Source organism: Prionailurus bengalensis, chromosome C1 (genome assembly GCF_016509475.1).
Source record: "Prionailurus bengalensis isolate Pbe53 chromosome C1, Fcat_Pben_1.1_paternal_pri, whole genome shotgun sequence".
Classification (NCBI taxonomy): domain Eukaryota; kingdom Metazoa; phylum Chordata; class Mammalia; order Carnivora; family Felidae; genus Prionailurus; species Prionailurus bengalensis.
This window is the reverse complement of record NC_057345.1, coordinates 104,436,668-104,454,768: the sequence shown is the minus strand read 5'-3', so window position 1 is coordinate 104,454,768 and position 18,101 is coordinate 104,436,668. Positions and strand designations below refer to the sequence as shown.

The 18,101-nt window shown below is 40.3% G+C and overlaps 2 protein-coding genes across 9 annotated transcripts in view; one reads left to right on the top strand and one right to left on the bottom strand.

The window, feature by feature from the left end:
- Positions 1-9,470, top strand: part of PDZK1 (PDZ domain containing 1) — a 59,113-nt gene extending 49,643 nt beyond the window's left edge. For all 6 annotated transcript variants that reach the window (XM_043576036.1, XM_043576035.1, XM_043576034.1 and 3 more), the window contains 2 exons: positions 7,083-7,373; positions 8,679-9,470. In XM_043576036.1, the coding sequence (XP_043431971.1) occupies positions 7,083-7,373; positions 8,679-8,732 (345 nt within the window). In that variant the 3' untranslated portion in view covers positions 8,733-9,470. The remainder of the gene's footprint in view (positions 1-7,082; positions 7,374-8,678) is intronic.
- A 224-nt stretch (positions 9,471-9,694) lies between these two features.
- Positions 9,695-18,101, bottom strand: part of GPR89A (G protein-coupled receptor 89A) — a 79,214-nt gene continuing 70,807 nt past the window's right edge. For all 3 annotated transcript variants that reach the window (XM_043576039.1, XM_043576038.1, XM_043576040.1), the window contains 4 exons: positions 13,841-13,936; positions 11,644-11,733; positions 10,470-10,535; positions 9,695-10,336 (listed from right to left, as the gene is read on the bottom strand). In XM_043576039.1, the coding sequence (XP_043431974.1) occupies positions 10,130-10,336; positions 10,470-10,535; positions 11,644-11,733; positions 13,841-13,936 (459 nt within the window). In that variant the 3' untranslated portion in view covers positions 9,695-10,129. The remainder of the gene's footprint in view (positions 10,337-10,469; positions 10,536-11,643; positions 11,734-13,840; positions 13,937-18,101) is intronic.

Sequence of the window (18,101 nt, the reverse complement as noted above, 5' to 3'; positions counted from 1 at the left end):
TTCAGAGTACAGGTCTTTTACAACTCTTTCTTAACTTCCTTGGTTAAATTTATTCCTATGTATTTTATTCTCTTTGATGGAATTGTAAATGGGATTGTTTTCTAAATTTCTTTCTGCTACTTTGTTATTAGTGTATAGGAACACAACAGATTTTTGTATATTAATGTTTTCACTTTTGCAACTTCATTGAATTCATTTGCTCTAATAGTTTTTGGTGGAGTCTTTAGGGTTTTCTACATATAGTCTCATGTCATCTGCAAATAGTGACAGATTTACTTTTTCCTTGCCAATTTGGATGTCTTTTATTTCTTTTCCTTTTCCAATTTTTGCAGCTAGAACGTCCAGTACAATGTCAAATAAAGGCGGCAAGAGTGGACATCCTTGTCTTCCTCCTGATCTTAGTGGAAAAGCTTTCAGCTTTTCACCGGCTACGTTAACCGAGGGTTTGTCATATAGGGTCTTAATTATGTTGAGTTATGTTCCCTCTAAGTCCACTTTGTTAAGTTTTTATCATGCTGAATTTTGTCAAATATTTTTTCTGCATCTATTGAGCTGGTCATTAGATTTTTAACTCTCATTTTGTTAATGTGGTGTATCACATTGATTTGTGGATATTGAACCATTCTTGCATCCTTGGAATAAATCCCACTTGATTGTGGTTAATGATCCTTTTAGTGTGTTGTAGAATTTGGCCAGTTAATATTTTGAGGATTTTTGCATCTATGTTCATCAGGAATATTGGTGTGTAATTTTGTGTATGTGTGTGGTGTGTTTGTCAGGTTTTGGTATCAGGGTAATGCTGGCCTTGTAGAACGAATTTGGAAGCTTTCCTTCCTCTTTGCTTCTTTGGAATACTTTGAGAAGGATAGGTATTAATTCTTCTTGAAATGTTTGGTGGACTTCACCTGTGAAGCCATCTTATCCTGGACTTTTGTTTGTTGAGAGTTTATGATTCCTGATTTTGTTACCTGTAATCAGTCTGCTCAGATTTTCTATTTTTTCCTGACTCAGTCTTGGACGATTCTGTTTCTAGAAATTTTTCTATTTCTTCTAGGTTGTCCAATTTATTTATTTTTATTGAAGTATGGTTGACACATGTTCTATTAGGTGTACAACATAGTGATTCAACAACTCTAAATGTTATGCTGTGCTCAACCACAAGTAGAACTACCATCTGTCCCTGTACAACACTATTACAATATCATTGACTTGTTCAATATCAATAACTTGTTCTGTTACTTGTTCATTCTATAATTGGAATCCTGTATCTCCTACTCTCCTTCACCCATTCTGTCCATCACCCCAATCCCTTCCCCTTTGGCAACCATCAGTTTATTCTCTATTTATGGATCGATTTCTGCTTTTTTTTTTTTTAGATCCTATATATAAGTGAAACTATATGGTATTTGTTTTCTCTTATTTTACGTCTAGGTCCATCCATGTTGTCTCAAATGGCAGATTTCTTTTTTTTTTTTTTTTTAATGGCTGAGTAATGGACACTTAGGTTGTTTCCATATTTTGGTTATTGTAGATGATGGTGCTATAAACATAGGGGTGCATGTATCTTTTCAAATTAGCGTTTCCAGTTTCTTTGGGTAAAATACCTAGTAGTGGAATTATTGGAACCTATGGTATTTCTATTTTCTTTTTTTTTTAATTTTTATTTATTAATATTTAATTTATATCCAAGTTAGCTTACAGTGCAACAATGATTTCAGGGGTAGATTCCTTAATGCCCCTTTTAGCCCATCCCCCATTTAGCCCATCCCCCCTCCTACAACCCCTCCAGTAACCCTCTGTTTATTCTCCATATTTAAGAGTCTCTTACGTTTTGTCTCCCTCTCTTTTTTTATATTATTTTTGCTTTCCTTCCCTTGTGTTCATCTGTTCTGTGTCTTAAAGTCCTCATATGAGTGATGATATTTCTATTTTCAATTTTTTGAAGAACCTCCATACTATTTTCCATAGTGGCTGCACCAGTTTACAGTCTCACCAACAATGCATGAGTGTTCCTTTTTCTTCACATCCTTGCCAACACTTGTTATCTCTTGTTGTTTTGATGTTAACCATTCTGACAGGTGTGAGGATATCTCGTTGTGGTTTTAATTTGTGTTTCCCTGATCATCAGTGGTGTTGAGTATCTTTTCATGTGCCTGTCAGTTATATACATGTCTTTGGAAAAATGTCTATTTAGGGCCTCTGCCCAATTCTTAATCAACTTATTTGTGCTGGTGTTATCATTTGCAAATATCTTCTCTCATTTAGTAGGTTGCTCTTTCATTTTATTGATGCTTTCTCTGCTGTGTAAATTTGTTTTATTTTGGTATAGTCCCAGTAATTTAGTTTTGCTTTTATTTCTCTTGCCTGAGAGCATATATCTAGAAAAATGTTGCTAAGGCCAATGTCAAAAGCATTACTGCTTACATTTTCTTCTAGGATTTTTATGGTTTCAGGTTTCTCACTTAGGTCTTTAATTCATTTTGAGTTTATTTTTGTGTATGGTGTGAGAAAGTGGTCCAGTTTTGTTGTTTTGCATGTAGCTGTCCAGTTTTCACAGCCCCATTCATTGAAGAGGCTGTCTTTTCTCCACTGTATATTCTTGCCTCCTTTGTTGTAGATTAATTGACCAAATAAGCATGGGATCGTTTCTTGCCTCTCTATTCTGTTCTATTGATCTATGTGTCTATTGTTTGTGCCAGTACAACACTGTTTTGATTACTGTAGCTTTGTACTATATCTTAAAAAAAAATTTTTTTTAATGTTTATTTTTGAGAGAGGGAAAGAGTGTGAGCAGGGGAGAGGCAGAGAGAGGGAGACACAGAATCTGAAGCAGGCTCCAGGCTCTGAGCTGTCAGCACAGAGCCCGACACAGGGCTTGAACCCACGAATAGTGATAGTTTCTTTGGTGGAGTCTGTAGGGTTTTCTATGTATAGTATGTCATCTGCAAATAATAATTTTACTTTTGCCTTATCAATTTGGATGCGTTGATTTCTTTTTCTTGTCTGATTCTTGTGCCTAGGTTTTCCAGTGTTGTGTTGGATAAAAGTGGCAAGAGGGAAGGTTGTCCCATTTATTGGCTTCTAAGTTTTCATAATAGTCTCTTACAATCCTTTGTATTTCTATGCTGTTGCTGGTAAGTTCTTTCATTTCTCATTTTGAGTCCTTTCTTGATGAGTCTGCCTAAAGGTACACAATTTTGTTTATATTTCAGAGAAGTAGGTCTTGATTTCATTGATCTTTTCTATTTTTGTCATTTCTATTTCCACTCAGATCTTTATTTCCTTCCTTCTACTAACTTTGGGTTTTGGTCCTTTTCTAGCTTTTTCAGGTAGAAGGCTAAATTGAGAATTTTCTTATTTCTTAGGGCAGTATCTCTATAAGCTTCTTAGCACTGCTTTTACTACATCCTGAAGGCTTTGAATTGTGTCTTTATTTTCATTTGTCTCCATGTTTTTGTTTTTTTCCCCCCTTCTTGATTTCTTGGTTGACCCATTCATTGTTTAGTAGCTACATGGAGTAGCAAACTCCGTATTGGTGTTCTTTTTAGATTTTTTTTTTTTTTTTTGTGATTTCTAGTTTCATACTGTTGTGGTTGGAAAAGATGTAGGATATGATTTCAACCTTAAATTTATTGAGACTTGTCTTGTGGCCTAACATGCGATCCTGGGGAATGTTCAATATATACTTGAAAAGAATGTGTATTTAGCAGTTTTTGGATGGAATGTTCTGTATATACCTGTTAAGTCTGTCTGGTCTAATGTGTTGTTCAAAGCCCCCATTTTCTTATTGATTTCTGTCTGGATGATTATATCCACTGATCTAAGTGGAGTGTTATAAATCACCTACTGTTATTGTATTACGGTCAATTTCTCCTTTTATGTATATTAAAAATTGCTTTACGTATTTTGGTGCTATGTTGGGTGCATAGATATTTATAATTGTTACATGTTGGATTGTTCCTTTTATCATTATGTAGTGCCTTTCTTTGTCTCTAGCTATAGTCTGTTTTAAAGTCTATTTTATTGGGGTTCCTGGGTGGCTCAGTTGGTTAAGTGTCCAACTTCAGCTCAGGTCATGATCTCATGTAGTTTTGAGCCCCATGTTGGGCTCAGTGCTGACAGCTCAGAGCCTGGAGCCTACTTTGGATTCTGTGTCTTCTTCTCTCTCTGCCTCTCTCAAAAGTCAATCAACGGGGCGCCTGGGTGGCACAGTCGGTTGAGCGTCCGACTTCAGCCAGGTCACGATCTCGCGGTCCGGGAGTTCGAGCCCCGCGTCAGCCTCTGGGCTGATGGCTCGGAGCCTGGAGCCTGTTTCCGATTCTGTGTCTCCCTCTCTCTCTGCCCCTCCCCCGTTCATGCTCTGTCTCTCTCTGTCCCAAAAATAAATAAACGTTGAAAAAAAAAAAGTCAATCAACATTAAAAATTAAAAAAAAAAACTTATTAAAAAAAGTCTATTTTATCTAATGTAAGTATTGCTACTCTGGCTTCTCCCCCAGCCCCCTGCTTCATTTGCATGGTATATGTTTTCTAGCCCTTCACTTTCAGCCTGTCTTTAGGCCTAAAGTGAGTCTCCTAGAGGCAGCATATAGATGGGTCTTGTTTTTATATCCCTTCAGTTACCCTCTTTTGATTGGAGCATTTAGACCATTTACATTTAAAGTAATTATTGATAGGCATGTACCTACTGACATTTTGTTACTTATCTTCTGGCTATTTTTGTAGTTCTTCTGTTTCTTTCTTTTGTTCTCTTCCCTTGTGATTGATGACTTTTGTGTTATGCTTGGATTCCTTTCTAATTTTTTGTGTATCAATTATAGTTTTTGGTTTATGGTTACCATGAAGTCCCTACATAACATCCTAAATATATAGCAGTGTATATTAAGTTGATGGTCGCTTAAATTCAAGTATATTCTTTTTTTTTTTTTTTTTAACGTTTATTTACTTTTGAGACAGAGAGAGACAGAGCATGAACGGGGGAGGGGCAGAGAGAGAGGGAGACACAGAATCGGAAGCAGGCTCCAGGCTCTGAGCCATCAGCACAGAGCCCGATGCGGGGCTTGGACTCACGGACTTACGGACCGTGAGATTGTGACCTGAGCTGAAGTCGGACGCTCAACCGACTGAGCCACCCAGGCGCCCCTAAATTCAAGTATATTCTAAAAGCACGTTTATTCCCTCCTCTCCACATTTAACGCATGTCTTATTTTACACATCTTTTTATTTTGTAAATTCCTTATTTTTTTTTTTAAAGATATGATTGATTTTACTACTTTTGTGTTTCAACTTTCATATTAGGTTTAAAAGTGACTGATTACCACCTTTACTATAGGTTTGCTTTTATTGGTGAAATTTTTTCCTTTCATAATTTTCTTCTAGTTATGGCCTTTTCTGCTTAGACAAGGTCCTTCAACATTTCTTACAAGGCTAATTTAAGGGTTGTGATTTCCTTAACTTTTGTTTGGGAAACTCTTTCCCCTTCAATTCTGAAAATAATCTTGGTTGGTAGAACATTCTTGCATGTAGGTTTTTTCCTTTGAGCCCTTTACAGGCCCGAGGGAGAGTGGCATCTAGCTCAAAGTTTCTACTGAAAAATCAGTTGAGAGCCTCACGGCATTTCCCTTGTATGTAGCTAGCTGCCTTTAAGATTCTCTATCTTTAATCTTTGAGATTTAAATTATTATGGGTCTTGGTGTTCCTCCTTGGGTTCATCTTGTTTGGGGCTCTCCTGGACCTGAGTGTCTCCCCAGGTTTTAGGGAGGTTTTCAGCGATTATTTCTTCAAATAGGCTCTCTGTCCCTTTCTGACAGGAATGACATGAGTGTTACTATGCTTGAGATTTTCCCAGAGATTCCTTAACCTAAACTCAATTACAATTTTTTCTTTTTGTTGCTCAGTTTGGGTGCTTTCCACATTACCTGTCTTTGCAGATCACTTACCTGATTCTTCTGTATCATCTGTTGATTCCCTCTGGTGTATTTTTTCCAGTTATTTTAAGAAAAAACCAATCAGAGTTAAAGAGATAGAAAATATATTCTGTAAGTTCTGAGTTCATCCACTCAGCAGGTTGATTGCTCATCTCCATTTTGTTCAGTTCTTTTAAGTTTTGTCTTCTTTCCATTTGGAGCATATTTTTTGTTCTCATTTTGTTTGACTTTTGGTGTTTGTTTCTATGAATTAGGCAAAACAGCCACCTCTCTCTGTCTTAAAGGAGTGGCCTTGTGTAGAAATGTCCCCAGTGCAGACTGTGTGTGCCTGGTGGCTTTGGTTGGAGCCAGCATCGGTGGCATGGCTGAAGCAGGCCTGGGCTGGGGGCGGGGGATGGTATTTTGGGGTGCTTTGTGCCCTGGCAGCACAGCTGGAGCTGTAGCAGGCAAAGGCTGAGGGTGTCCTGGTGGGTGCCATCCTGGGGCTGCCTTGCGCTGGTGTGGGCTAAGGTCCAAGGGCTTGCCGAGGTGGCAGGATGGCTAGAGTGCCTGGCCCTGGGCCCGTCTGCACTATCAAGGTGGAGACGGAATGTAAACAGTGGTACCTGCCAGTAGCTGTGACGCTGGAGAAGTTCAGCAGTTTTCCTCCCATTTGGTGGATGCTCTAGGGTTAGTGAGTTGGTTCTCTTCAGTTAGTCTAGCTGCTCTTTAAACTGCTTTTTTGCTGCGCCCCAGTCTGTGTGCAGACCCCTCTGTGCTCTGTCGTTCATGCAGCGCGGTTTTCATCATGACCGTGTCTCCATGTCTCCTGCCGTTCCTTATGTGGTCTCTCTATCCTTTGTCCTGCAGATACTGTTCAATCAGCCCTCAGTTCTTTAGGAAGAATTGTTATGTAGGTGTAGATTTGGTGTCCGTGAGGGGGGGTGAGTTCAGAGTCTTGTGCTATCATCTTGGACCCCTCCAATGGTATTCATTTGAGTATGGAAGTTGAAGCTTTGAGAAGCAGAAAAGCATTAGAGCGCCTTTCTTCTGTACCTCAAGGAGAAATAACATGGTTAAGAAGAAATTCTCAAAGCCCTCTCTCCTCTGAAGGGAAGCCAATCTAACATTCCCTTATCTGTGCCTGGAAGTGATAATTCAGAACCTCTTTTTCACAGGTACAGAAGGGCAGCCCTGCCGAACTGGCAGGGCTGGAGGATGAGGATATCATCATCGAAGTGAATGGAGGGAAGGTGCTGGAAGAACCCTATGAGAAAGTGGTGGACAGAATCCAGAATAGTGGGAAGAACGTCACACTCTTAGTCTGTGGAAAGAAGGCCTATGATTATTTCCAGGCTAAGAAAATCCCTATCGTTTCCTCTATGGCTGATCCACTGGATGCCCCCCCTGATTCCAAAGAAGGAACATTGGCAGAACCAGAGCACGACTCACACGTGGCAAAAGAACGGGTGAGTGGTGATAGGTTTCTCTCAGTGATCTAACCTATCAGAGTATGATAAAGTCTTTCATAAGTACACCTCAGGTCTATGTTTGCCACAGATTTCCTAGAACACTAGAAAATTACAATGTAAAGATAAGTCATTTTGGTGGAGAGGAAGTGGTATGAGGACAAGTTTCTTTTTCATAGCATGGAGTTGACAGTAACTGTCCAGAGAAGGTAAGTTTATCAAAATTATAATGGAACCACCAGAAGAACCTGAATCAGACTAGCTATGTACAAATTCTGGTTCTGTCACTTAACGTCCTTGGGCAAATGGATTTATTCTCTCTTTGCCTCATTATCCCCACCTGTAAAACAAGGAGGATTTGTAGGACTGTTATTAGGATTATATTATCTAAGACTACTAAAGCACTTCAAACAGGGCCTGGTTAATGGTAAGCATGAAAATGAACTGTGGTGTTTAGGGACATGTTGTTTTTAAGATCATTGGCGGTGTATTATTGCTAGGGAGGAATAAGCACGACTCTGTATTTGGATTAAATTCCTTGATAAGTCTTTTGCATCATTCTTCTTTCTATTACCTTTAATTCTACTCTATTTACAATTAATTATTGGTAATATAAATTAAATACTATTTGTTAATGAATACCCACTTAGTCTGGAGGGCTATAATAAAAGACCATACACTGGATGGCTTATAAACAACACAGATTTATTTCTTACAGTTCTGAAGGCTGGCAAATCCAAGATCAGGGCACTGACAGCTTTCGGGTCCGGAGAAGGCCCTCTTCCAGGCTGCAAACTGCCAACTTCTTGCTATGTCCTCACATGGTAGAAGGGGATAGGGAGCTCTGGGGGTGGGGGCTCTCTTATAAGACATTAAACCCAACCACAAGGGCTCTGCCCTCATGACTTAATCACCGCCCAAAGGTCCTACCTCCCAATATCATCACCTGACCTCGGGATTAGTATTTCAATAGACGAATTTTGGAGACATACAGTCAGACCACAGCACACATAATAGCCACTGACCTGGCATTCGTGACTGCTTCACGAAGAAAGCATTCTAGTTGTCTTTAAAAAATTCAGTGATAGCTCTATAGCAAGTCAATTATAGGACTGTGCTAGCTTTATAGAAAAGATATATAGACATTAAGAAATTTGTTAGTGTCAAACAGCAAGCTGGAAACAAAGCCAAATGTAAAATCCAGATTACCTGGCTTCTAGTGAGGGACTCTACTCCCTGTCTCAAGTCATGCAACTGCTGACATTCATACTCGCACTTACAGATCTTTTGTTCTCTTTTGCACAGGCGCACAGTACAGCCTCACATTCTTCTTCCAATTCTGAAGACACAGAGATGTGATGAGAGCAAATAGTGGCTTTGGCTGACAGCTGTTTCTGGGCGTTCAGAAAGAATCCTTTCCCAAGGAATGAGCTGCCACCCATTTACTGTCTCTGTTAGAGAAGAGCTCCTCTGGGAACCAGTTCATCACGTGTGACTCTCTTCTGTTGTCATTTGCCTTGGGGGCAGATACCGCAATAGATGGCTTATTTATGGTCAACTTAAGGCAGGAACCAGATTCTTTTCAAGTGATCTCTTTCAAGCTTCAACTTAACTACATTTCTTTGTATGATGCTCTCTCTTAATTCTATAGGCTCCTTGAGCACCAAAGATGATTCACAAATCTGTACACGTGAGAGCTCATTATAGTATCTGAGCAGATAAGCCTATTAAAATTATGGTTTTGTAAGAATATTGTGGTTGCTAAAACAGATGCCATTAAGAATGCCTTTAGAGTCTTCCTTGTTAGCTGATCAAACCTTAATAGTGCTTTTGTTTTTGGAAAACTTGCTTTTATGCTTTAACTTTCATTTTGCCTCTGGAAGTCCCAGCACAATAAAATTCAGGATTTCCTTAAATTGCATTTCCGAATATTCTATAAACTTTCCAACATTTTCCTTTCACAGATGGAGAAAAGTAGGGTCTACAATAGGAAAACTTATTTCAGTTAACAGTTATTCATTGTTTTACCCCACAGCATGAGGGGGCAGATGGAAAGAAAAAAAAAACCTGAGACATCATCACCAACTTGAATGCACAGTAATTTACTCTCAAATACGGACTTAAAAGGAAACCAATAAAGATGATATACCTGACCTCTCTCGGTAGAATCTATTTCAGTAGCACACCATTCCATCCCCGGACAAGAACAGATAACCTGTTGGTAATTTTTATGGGGCGGGGGTTGGCTGGGGGATGCCAACTCACGTTAGATCACACAAGCACACTACCAAGTTATCCTTGATAAAATGAAGCTAAGGCCAAAGGGTTCCAATCTGATTTTAATGATTGTCAATCTTAAGGGAAAGCCAGAACCTCCTCCGTGTGAGCCTTGACAGAGATCCTGTGTGTTTGGCCCAGCTACCTCAGACTTCCCCTTACCCTAGGGCTCCAGTGTATTCTCCCAGACTAGTTTCTTGGCTCTTTTCCACCCCTCTTCCGCCATGCTGCATCAGCCTCAAACCCACGTGGGATGCGCTCCGCTGAGGGCTAGCTTGAGTTTACTTCACGCTCATGTTCTAGCTAATGCTACATGATCACAGTATCAGCTGAGGAGGAAGGCATAAGCTGGAGGTAGAATCTGCTACCTCAGTGTTTTGATTGTTTAAAAAATATTAGGCCCTGGTCCCCTCCATTGTTTTCTCTTAAATCCAAATTCTGACGCTACTGGCCCGTAGCAGTCTGTAACAGGCATGAGTTCAAGGTGCCATATGCTTCTCTGGTGCCTGTTTGTGAGCCAAATAGAGGAACAGTATGCTGGAGAGAGCACTGACCAGGAAGATCACATCAAACCAACGGTGATAGAAGTTGAACTGTAGCTCCCCCAGGACTTCGGTGATTATGGTACGATATTCTAGAGGCATGCTCATTCGAATCAGCAGCACAGAGGAGACAAAGTACATGCCCTAGAAGTTAAACAAATTAACCCAGAGGTCACTTTGTGGTCAGGGATCAAAGGGAATTGTTAAAATATTCAGAAGTACAAAACACTTCTGGTATTGTACAGTTGTAATCATAAAGCTAGTTCGTGAAACTTACCATTATCTGTGCTAACAGCAGGACAATGACGTTGGAGGACTTACTGCTAGAGATGGCATAAAAGAACTGTCAAGAAAGGGAGGAGAATTTATGCGGTACTGCTAGACACATGTCAAGTGCATTAAGTAGCATAATTAAAAATGTCTCTTCCGGGGCGCCTGGGTGACTCAGTCGGTTAAGTGTCCGACTTTAGCTCAGGTCTTGATCTCATAGTTCATGGGTCTGAGCCCCGCGTCAGGCTCTGTGCTGACAGCTCGGAGCCTGGAGCCTGCTTCGGATTCTGTGTCTCCCTCTCTCTCTCTCTGCCCCTCCCCTGCTCATGCTCATGCTCTGTCTCTCGAAAATGAATAAACGTTAAAAAAATAAAGTCTCTTCCATGCAGCAATCCCATAGGGAACGACTGATACAGTTAACGCCATGAAGAGAAACTGCTTGCTATGTTGTGCTCAGAGGGATATTTGGGGGTTTTAAGAATTACGTTACGACATGAAGGGATTCCAATCTGTATCAAGTTTGTCAGAAACTATGTGACACATATGACTTTCATATCATTATGAAATATTAGAGCAGATTACCTCAGGCCACTCCAAGCTCTTAGAATTATTACTAGGCTCCTGAGCTCTTTCCCAAATTGTGTGAGATGCCTGTAGATCCATCCTTCCTCCTCCCCTCCCAACCTCTTCACTCGTTTCATTCAAACCCTTCTTGGATTTCGAGATTCCCCACCTCGTCTCCAAGAGAAAATTTACCTTCTGCCTCCATGAAGCCTTCCTGTGTTGATCAGAAAATAGCCAAACATTCTACTTCTCCTACTCCCATGTCCTCCTTATAAGGGACCCTCACAGTTATTCTAACCTCAAACACCTCAGATACTCAAATTCTAACCCAAATACCTCCAATCTTCTTCATCCATTCCAAGTATCCCTGGAACACCTACTGCATGCCAGCTTCTGTTCCCAGATGCTGGTGCCGTATCAGTGAACGCAACGGACCATGATCTCGTTCTATGACCTTTGGTAAAAGTACGCATCTGATGGGCGTGGGATGTAAATCCAACTATTTGTGACTGTTGTTTAAGATCTCAGAAGGCAGAAATCTTAATTAGGTAAAATTATCTTGTGGTGCCACGTGTAATTAAGCAAATAAGAAATTTAAACTCAATGATACAACCTACCTTGGTAAGAGTGATCAGCAGTCCTCGGATAGATGTAACGATGATGATTCCAACCAGAATGAAGGAAATGTGTTGAGACCAGAACTTCACCTGCCACCATAGAAAGAAGGAAAAGTATCTGTGAAATCTCTGTTGAGAGACACGTGAAGGCTATTCTCCTGATACATTCTGATTGCTTATGTGACTGTGAGAGGGTACTTCATTGGGCCCTACCTGATTAAAAAAATTTTTTTTAGGAAGGGAGAAAAGTAAGGTGCAACTAACAACACCTAAGAAGGTGGCAGTGCAAATCTTTTTTTTTTTTTTAATGTTTATTTATTTGAGCAAGAGAAAAGGAGCATGAGTGGGGGAGGGCAGAGAGAGGGAGAGAATTTCAAGCAGGCTCTGCACTGTTAGCGCAGAGCAGGCCCGACGCGGGGCTTGAACTCACCAACTATGAGATCATGACCTGAGCTGAAATCAAGAGTGAGACACTTAACTGAGTCACATAGGCATCCCTGCAGTGGATATCTTAATGAGACTTAATCAAGACAGGACGGAAGCAAGTGCAGTGGAGTGATGAAAATAACACTAGTCAGTCTGAGGAAACAGAGATGGAGCTAATGATGCAGCTTCAATGTATTACGTGAAAAGCACGGATTAAAAGGAAATTAAATAGCAGCTAAATTACTTTTAACATCTGTGAAGGATAGTCCCCTCATTGCCCATAACTTTAAGAAATTATTCTTTTTATAATAAAAGAATATGTCAACATTCTCAGCTACAGTCTAGGACATAATTGACCTTCACTTGAATTACACGAGGGTAACTTTTTCTCCTCTTGGACTGCTTCATAGTGGCAGGCAGCTTTGGAACCCTGTGCTTGATTCGGGTCTGAAAAGTAGCTGCCAGGGAAGTGCTATTACTAACATCTAAAGGTGTTACTCAGAATTCTGAAATGTGGAGTATGCAGATGAATTGTAGATTAAATATATATATATACACACACACCAACTAAGTAGCCTCACAAAGCACTGATAAGGAAGAACACTTCTAATAACTGAGCCCAGGAAAAAATGAAAAGAGGAGAAGAAAACACATATGTAACAACAGTGAAGCATGGGTTATGGGATATTTTATAAACTACTTGAACGAAAGGTACCATGTTCCTTCATGTGAAAAAGTTTACACCTTTGGTTTATCATCAAAAAACGTGCTTTGGGGTGCCTGGGTGGCTCAGTCAGTTAAGTGTCCAACTTCGGCTCAGGTCATGATCTCACAGTTCGTGGGTTTAAGCCCCACGTCGGGCTCTGTGCTGACAGCTCAGAGCCTGGAGCCTGCTTCGGATTCTGTGTCTCCCTCTCTCTCTGTTCCTCCCCCGCTCATGCTCTTGTCTCTCTCTCTCTCTCCTTCAAAAATAAATAAAAACATTAAAAACAAAAACAAAAACATGTGCTTTGAATTGTTTCTCAAGGACTGGAGCTCATTTTGCTCTGGTTCATTTTCATTTTATCCAGCATCTAGCTACCAGGAGCATGTCCAGCTGAGACGGATGGCTGGGGGTAGCATGCAGTCTGTCACTAGGATCCTAGCCCAGCTAAATGGTCCTCACAGGGACTAAGAGCATGACTCTGGGCTTACTATCAAAGTGCTAATCAACTAGAATCATTGGCTATATATGTGTGTGTGTGTGTGTGTATACACACACACACACACACATATATATATATATTTTTAAAATATACTCTATTAATAAAGACAGAAAACATAAATCGGGACAAGAGTGTTTAATGATAGTGGTATCATAAAACAGGTAGAAAGAGAATTAAAACTGCACGGGTTACACTTACCATCTTTAGCTCAAAGTCCACATTAATTAATTGATAAAGATAAATTTTTTACAGCAGACATAATTTCACTTCTAACATGGAACGCTAATTAGTAGTTAATCTTCTACTAGAGGAATCAAAGGTGAGTTTTGGATTTGAAGATCTCATTGTATATCACAGAGAGAAGTATCTAATTTTTGGTGGGGAGAAACTGGTGAGGAGCAGTCAGCTACAGAAAAGCAGAAGACGAACTATAGAAATAATCGGCATCTAAGTCAGTAATAAGTACCAGCCATCACTTACGGTTTTATGCCCTCTACAAATTTGCTATAAGAATATGTCAAAAAACAATGGAGAATGGGAAGAACAAAAACAGACTTAATTCTTACATCAAATTGGATCCCCAGATAATTCACAGTGATCTCAATGCCTCTTGTGACAGGATCAGTTTTCCCAACCCGGTCAAAAACGATATTAATCGTTGCCTGTAAAGACACAGACCTTTATATATTAGAGCATCTCAATAATCACTATTTCAAAAAGTGACTCAAAATAATGAATTAATCAATATAACATCCTACAGGTAGATGTTCCATCCTACCTATCCTATAGGTAAATGTTCTTAAAAATTCAATTCTACTCTCAATCTAAATCACATATAAAACATCTATTATAGTTATTCACATATAGGCAAACAAAAGTCCTTATGTACCCTACATTTTCTGTAAAGAATAAAGAGAAAAAAAGGCTATGGCATATGGCATGTATACCTTCGGTTAACAGAAGTCAGAAAGGTAACATTCTGGTGATACAGTTAGAGTGAAATCAAGGAATTCCAGGGTCATTCCCTCTGGTTATTTTCTGAATGCTCTAAGAGCAATCACTAAAATAATGAAAAGAGAGTTACAGCTAACAAGGCAATAAGAGATCAGATGGAATTATGAAAAATATCCAATTAATCCAAAAGAAGGCAGAAACAAAGAAAAAATGGAAAAAAGAACAGATGGGACAAATAAAAAACATAACAACATGGCTGTTTTCAACCCAACCATATTAATAATCACATTAAATGTAAATGGTCTAAACCAGGGTTGGCAAACTCTGACACTGTAGTGACAGTAGCCACAGATGATACGTAGATGAATGCCCTTGGCTGTCTTTCCAGTAAAACTTTATTTACAAAGGCAGGTGGTGGTTGGATTTGATCTGTGAGCTGTAGATGGCTGACTCCTGGTCTAAACATGCCAATTAAATGGCAGAGACTGTAAGACTGGATAAAAAAGCAAGACCCAATTGTACATTGTTTATAAAAATCCACTTTAAATATAAATATACAAATAGGTTAAAAGTAAAAGAATGGAAGAAGATATACTAACACTAATAAAGAGAAAGAGAAGTCTGTATTAATATCAAAGTAGATTTCATAGCAGAAAATACTGCCAGGGATTAAAAGGGTCATTTCAATAAGGGGTTCAAAATGACCCAGAAGGTGCATGTACCAAATAACAGAGCTTTAAAATACATGAAGCAGAGGTGTCAGGAAGATGGTAGAGTAGGAGAATACTGAGCTCACCGTGTCTCAAACACATCAAGATAACAGCTATATCTGTGCAACTAACTCTACTCTGAAAACCACTGGAAGATTGGCAGAACAGACCATCCACAGTTAAGTGTTGGGAGGCCACATTGAAAAGGGTAGGAGGGGCTGAGACACGGTTGGGAACCAACCCCCACCCGTCTGTGAGACTAACCACAAACAGGAGGGACACCACAAGCACAGAGGAGAGGATCAGACCCCACCCTAGGCACGCCAGGCAGTGGGATGAGGAATTCTGGTAAAATGTGGCTTGGAAAACCAGTGGGGCTTAACTTTGGGAGCTCGTAAAATCAGCAGGGCTAAACTCCAGGTACTTTAAAAATTAGCAAGGCCTAACTCTGGAAGAGCCAGAGGGCAATAGGAAACGAAGTCCCTGCCCTTAAAGAGCTAGAATAAATAACTTGGCCTGAGAGACAGCAAAGAAGCAGCAGTTTGAAAAGTGCCCAGGGTATATGTGAAGAATATTCATTTATTAATCTCAGTATGTGCTGGAGGCGCAAGGAGACTTCAAGAACAAAACTGCTGGGCACCATTTCTCTTCTCCTCCCCCAGCCTAGATAGCCAGACACCTGTGGGCACCAGGGCTAATACTCCCTACCTATCTCGCTAGCACCAAGTGCCCTGGCCCCATGGTCACCTGGGGACCTGCCTGCCTTGGCAGGTGGCCCTCTAGCACAGCTCCTGCCCTACTACAAGCAGCCTTAACAGGGACCAGCACCACTCCAGAGGGACTGCTGTCTTGGGGAAGGGGAGAGATTACATCAGTGTGCCCACAGTTCCAGCAGCTGAGCCTCTTAGTTGGCTGTGCAGGGACCAAACCCTGCCCAGTGTGCCCAGAGCAGGCAGAGCAGGTCACTGCAGCCATCTGGGCTGAAGGCAAATGCAACTCAGCCACAGCATGTTTCCCACAGAGGAGACACCCTTGGAGCACCTGGTTTTGGTGACCAGGGACACTGCACTACAGGGCACTACCGGGTCTCTTCTACATAAGGCCATTACTATCAAGACCAGGAGTCACAGCTGGCCCCCAATACACAGAAACAAACAGAGAGCTAGATAAAATGAGGAGACAGAGGAATATGTCCCAAATGAAAGCACAGGACAAACAAAATCATAGCAAAAGAGCTAATCAAACTGAGAAAGGCAATATACCTAGATAAAGAACTCAAAGCAATGGTCATAAAGATACTCATTGGACTTGAGAAAAAGTGGATGAACTCAAGGAGAACTTCAACAAAAACATAAAAAAGAACTAGAGATGAAGAATGCAATAACTAAAATTAAAAAAAGCACACGAGAGGGAAGGGCAGATTAGAGGATGCAGAATGGATCAGCAATCTGGAAGACAGGGTAATGGAAAGCAACAAAGCTAAACAGCAAAAAGGAAAAAAAAGGAATAAAAAATGAGAAAAGGTTAAAGGAACTCAGCAACTCCATCAAGTGTAATAACATTCGTATTATAGGGATCCCAGAAGGAGAAGAGAGAGAGAGAAGGGGGCAGAAAACGTCTTTGAAGAAATAACAGCTAAAAACTTGTCTAATCTGGGGAAGGAAACAGACATCCGAATCCAGAAAGCACAGAGAGCCCCTAACAAGATTAACCCAAAGAGGTCCACACCAAGACGTGTAATAATGAAAATAGCAGGAAGTAATGATAAAGAGAGAATTTTAAAAGCAGCAAGAGGGGTGCCTGGGTGGCTCAGTCAGTTGAGCGTCCGACTTTGGCTCAGGTCATGATCTCACAGTTCATGGGTTCGAGCCCTGCGTTGGGCTCTGTGCTGACAGTTCAGAGCCCAGAGCCTGCTTCCGATTCTGTGTCTCCCTCTCTCTCTGCCCCTCCCCCACTCACCCTCTGTCTCTCTCTCCTTCAAAAATAAATACACATTAAAAAAATTTTTTTTAAAAAGCAGCAAGAGAAAAATAAAACCAGTTACTACAGAAGGGAAACCCTACAAAGCTATTAGTTGATTTTTCACCAGAAACTTTGTACGCCAGAAAGCAGTGGCATGATACATTCAAAGTACTGGAAGGAAGACCCGGAACCAAGAATACTCTACAAGCAAGATGATCATTCAGAATAAAAAAAGATACAAAAAGTTTCCCAGACAAAAGTTCAAGGATGAAATCACCACTAAATAAGCCTTACAAGAAATGTCAAAGGGAATTCTTTGAGTGGAAAGAAAAGGCCATAATTAGGAGAAAATTATGAAAGGAAAAACTTTCACAGGTAAAAGCAAACATATAATAGACAGTAGAGGGGTGCCTGGGTGGCTCAGCTGGTTGAGTGTCTAACTCTTGATCTCAGCTCACACCATGATCTCACGTTCATGGGACTGACCCCTGCATTGGGCTCTGAGCTGACAATGAAAGCTTGCTTGGGATTCTCTCTCCCCCCATTGCCACCACCCCCCACCGCCCCTTCTCCCCTGCCCGTGTGCACTCTCAAAATAAATAAACTTAAAAAAATTATACACATAATAGATTAATCACTTGTAAAGCCAGTATGGAGCAAAAGTAATAAAATCAATTATCTCTACAAAAACCAGTCAAGGAATACACAAAATAAAGAGATGTAAAATATGACATCATCTACATAAAATGTGGAGAGGGAATAAAAATGTACTTTTAGAGTGTGTGTGAACTTAAGCTCGAACTTAAGTTTGATCAACTTTACAGACTGCTATACACCTAAGATGTTATATATAAACCTAATGCCAATCACAAATCAAAATCCTACGATACATAGAAAGTAAAAAGAAAGGAATCCAAGCATAACACTAAAGAAAACCAACAAAACACAAGGGAAGAGAGTAACAGAAGAAGAAAGGAGCAGACTACTACAAAAACAACCAGAAACAATGAACAAAATGGCAAGAAGTACATAAGTATCTATCTATCTATCTATCTATCTATATTTATTTATTTAGAGACAGACAGACAGACAGACAGACAGACAGACAGACAGACACAGACAGTGCATGCTCATAGCATGCACATGAGCGGGGGAGAAGGGCAGAAGAAGAGAGAGAGAGAATCTTAAGCAGGCTCCATTC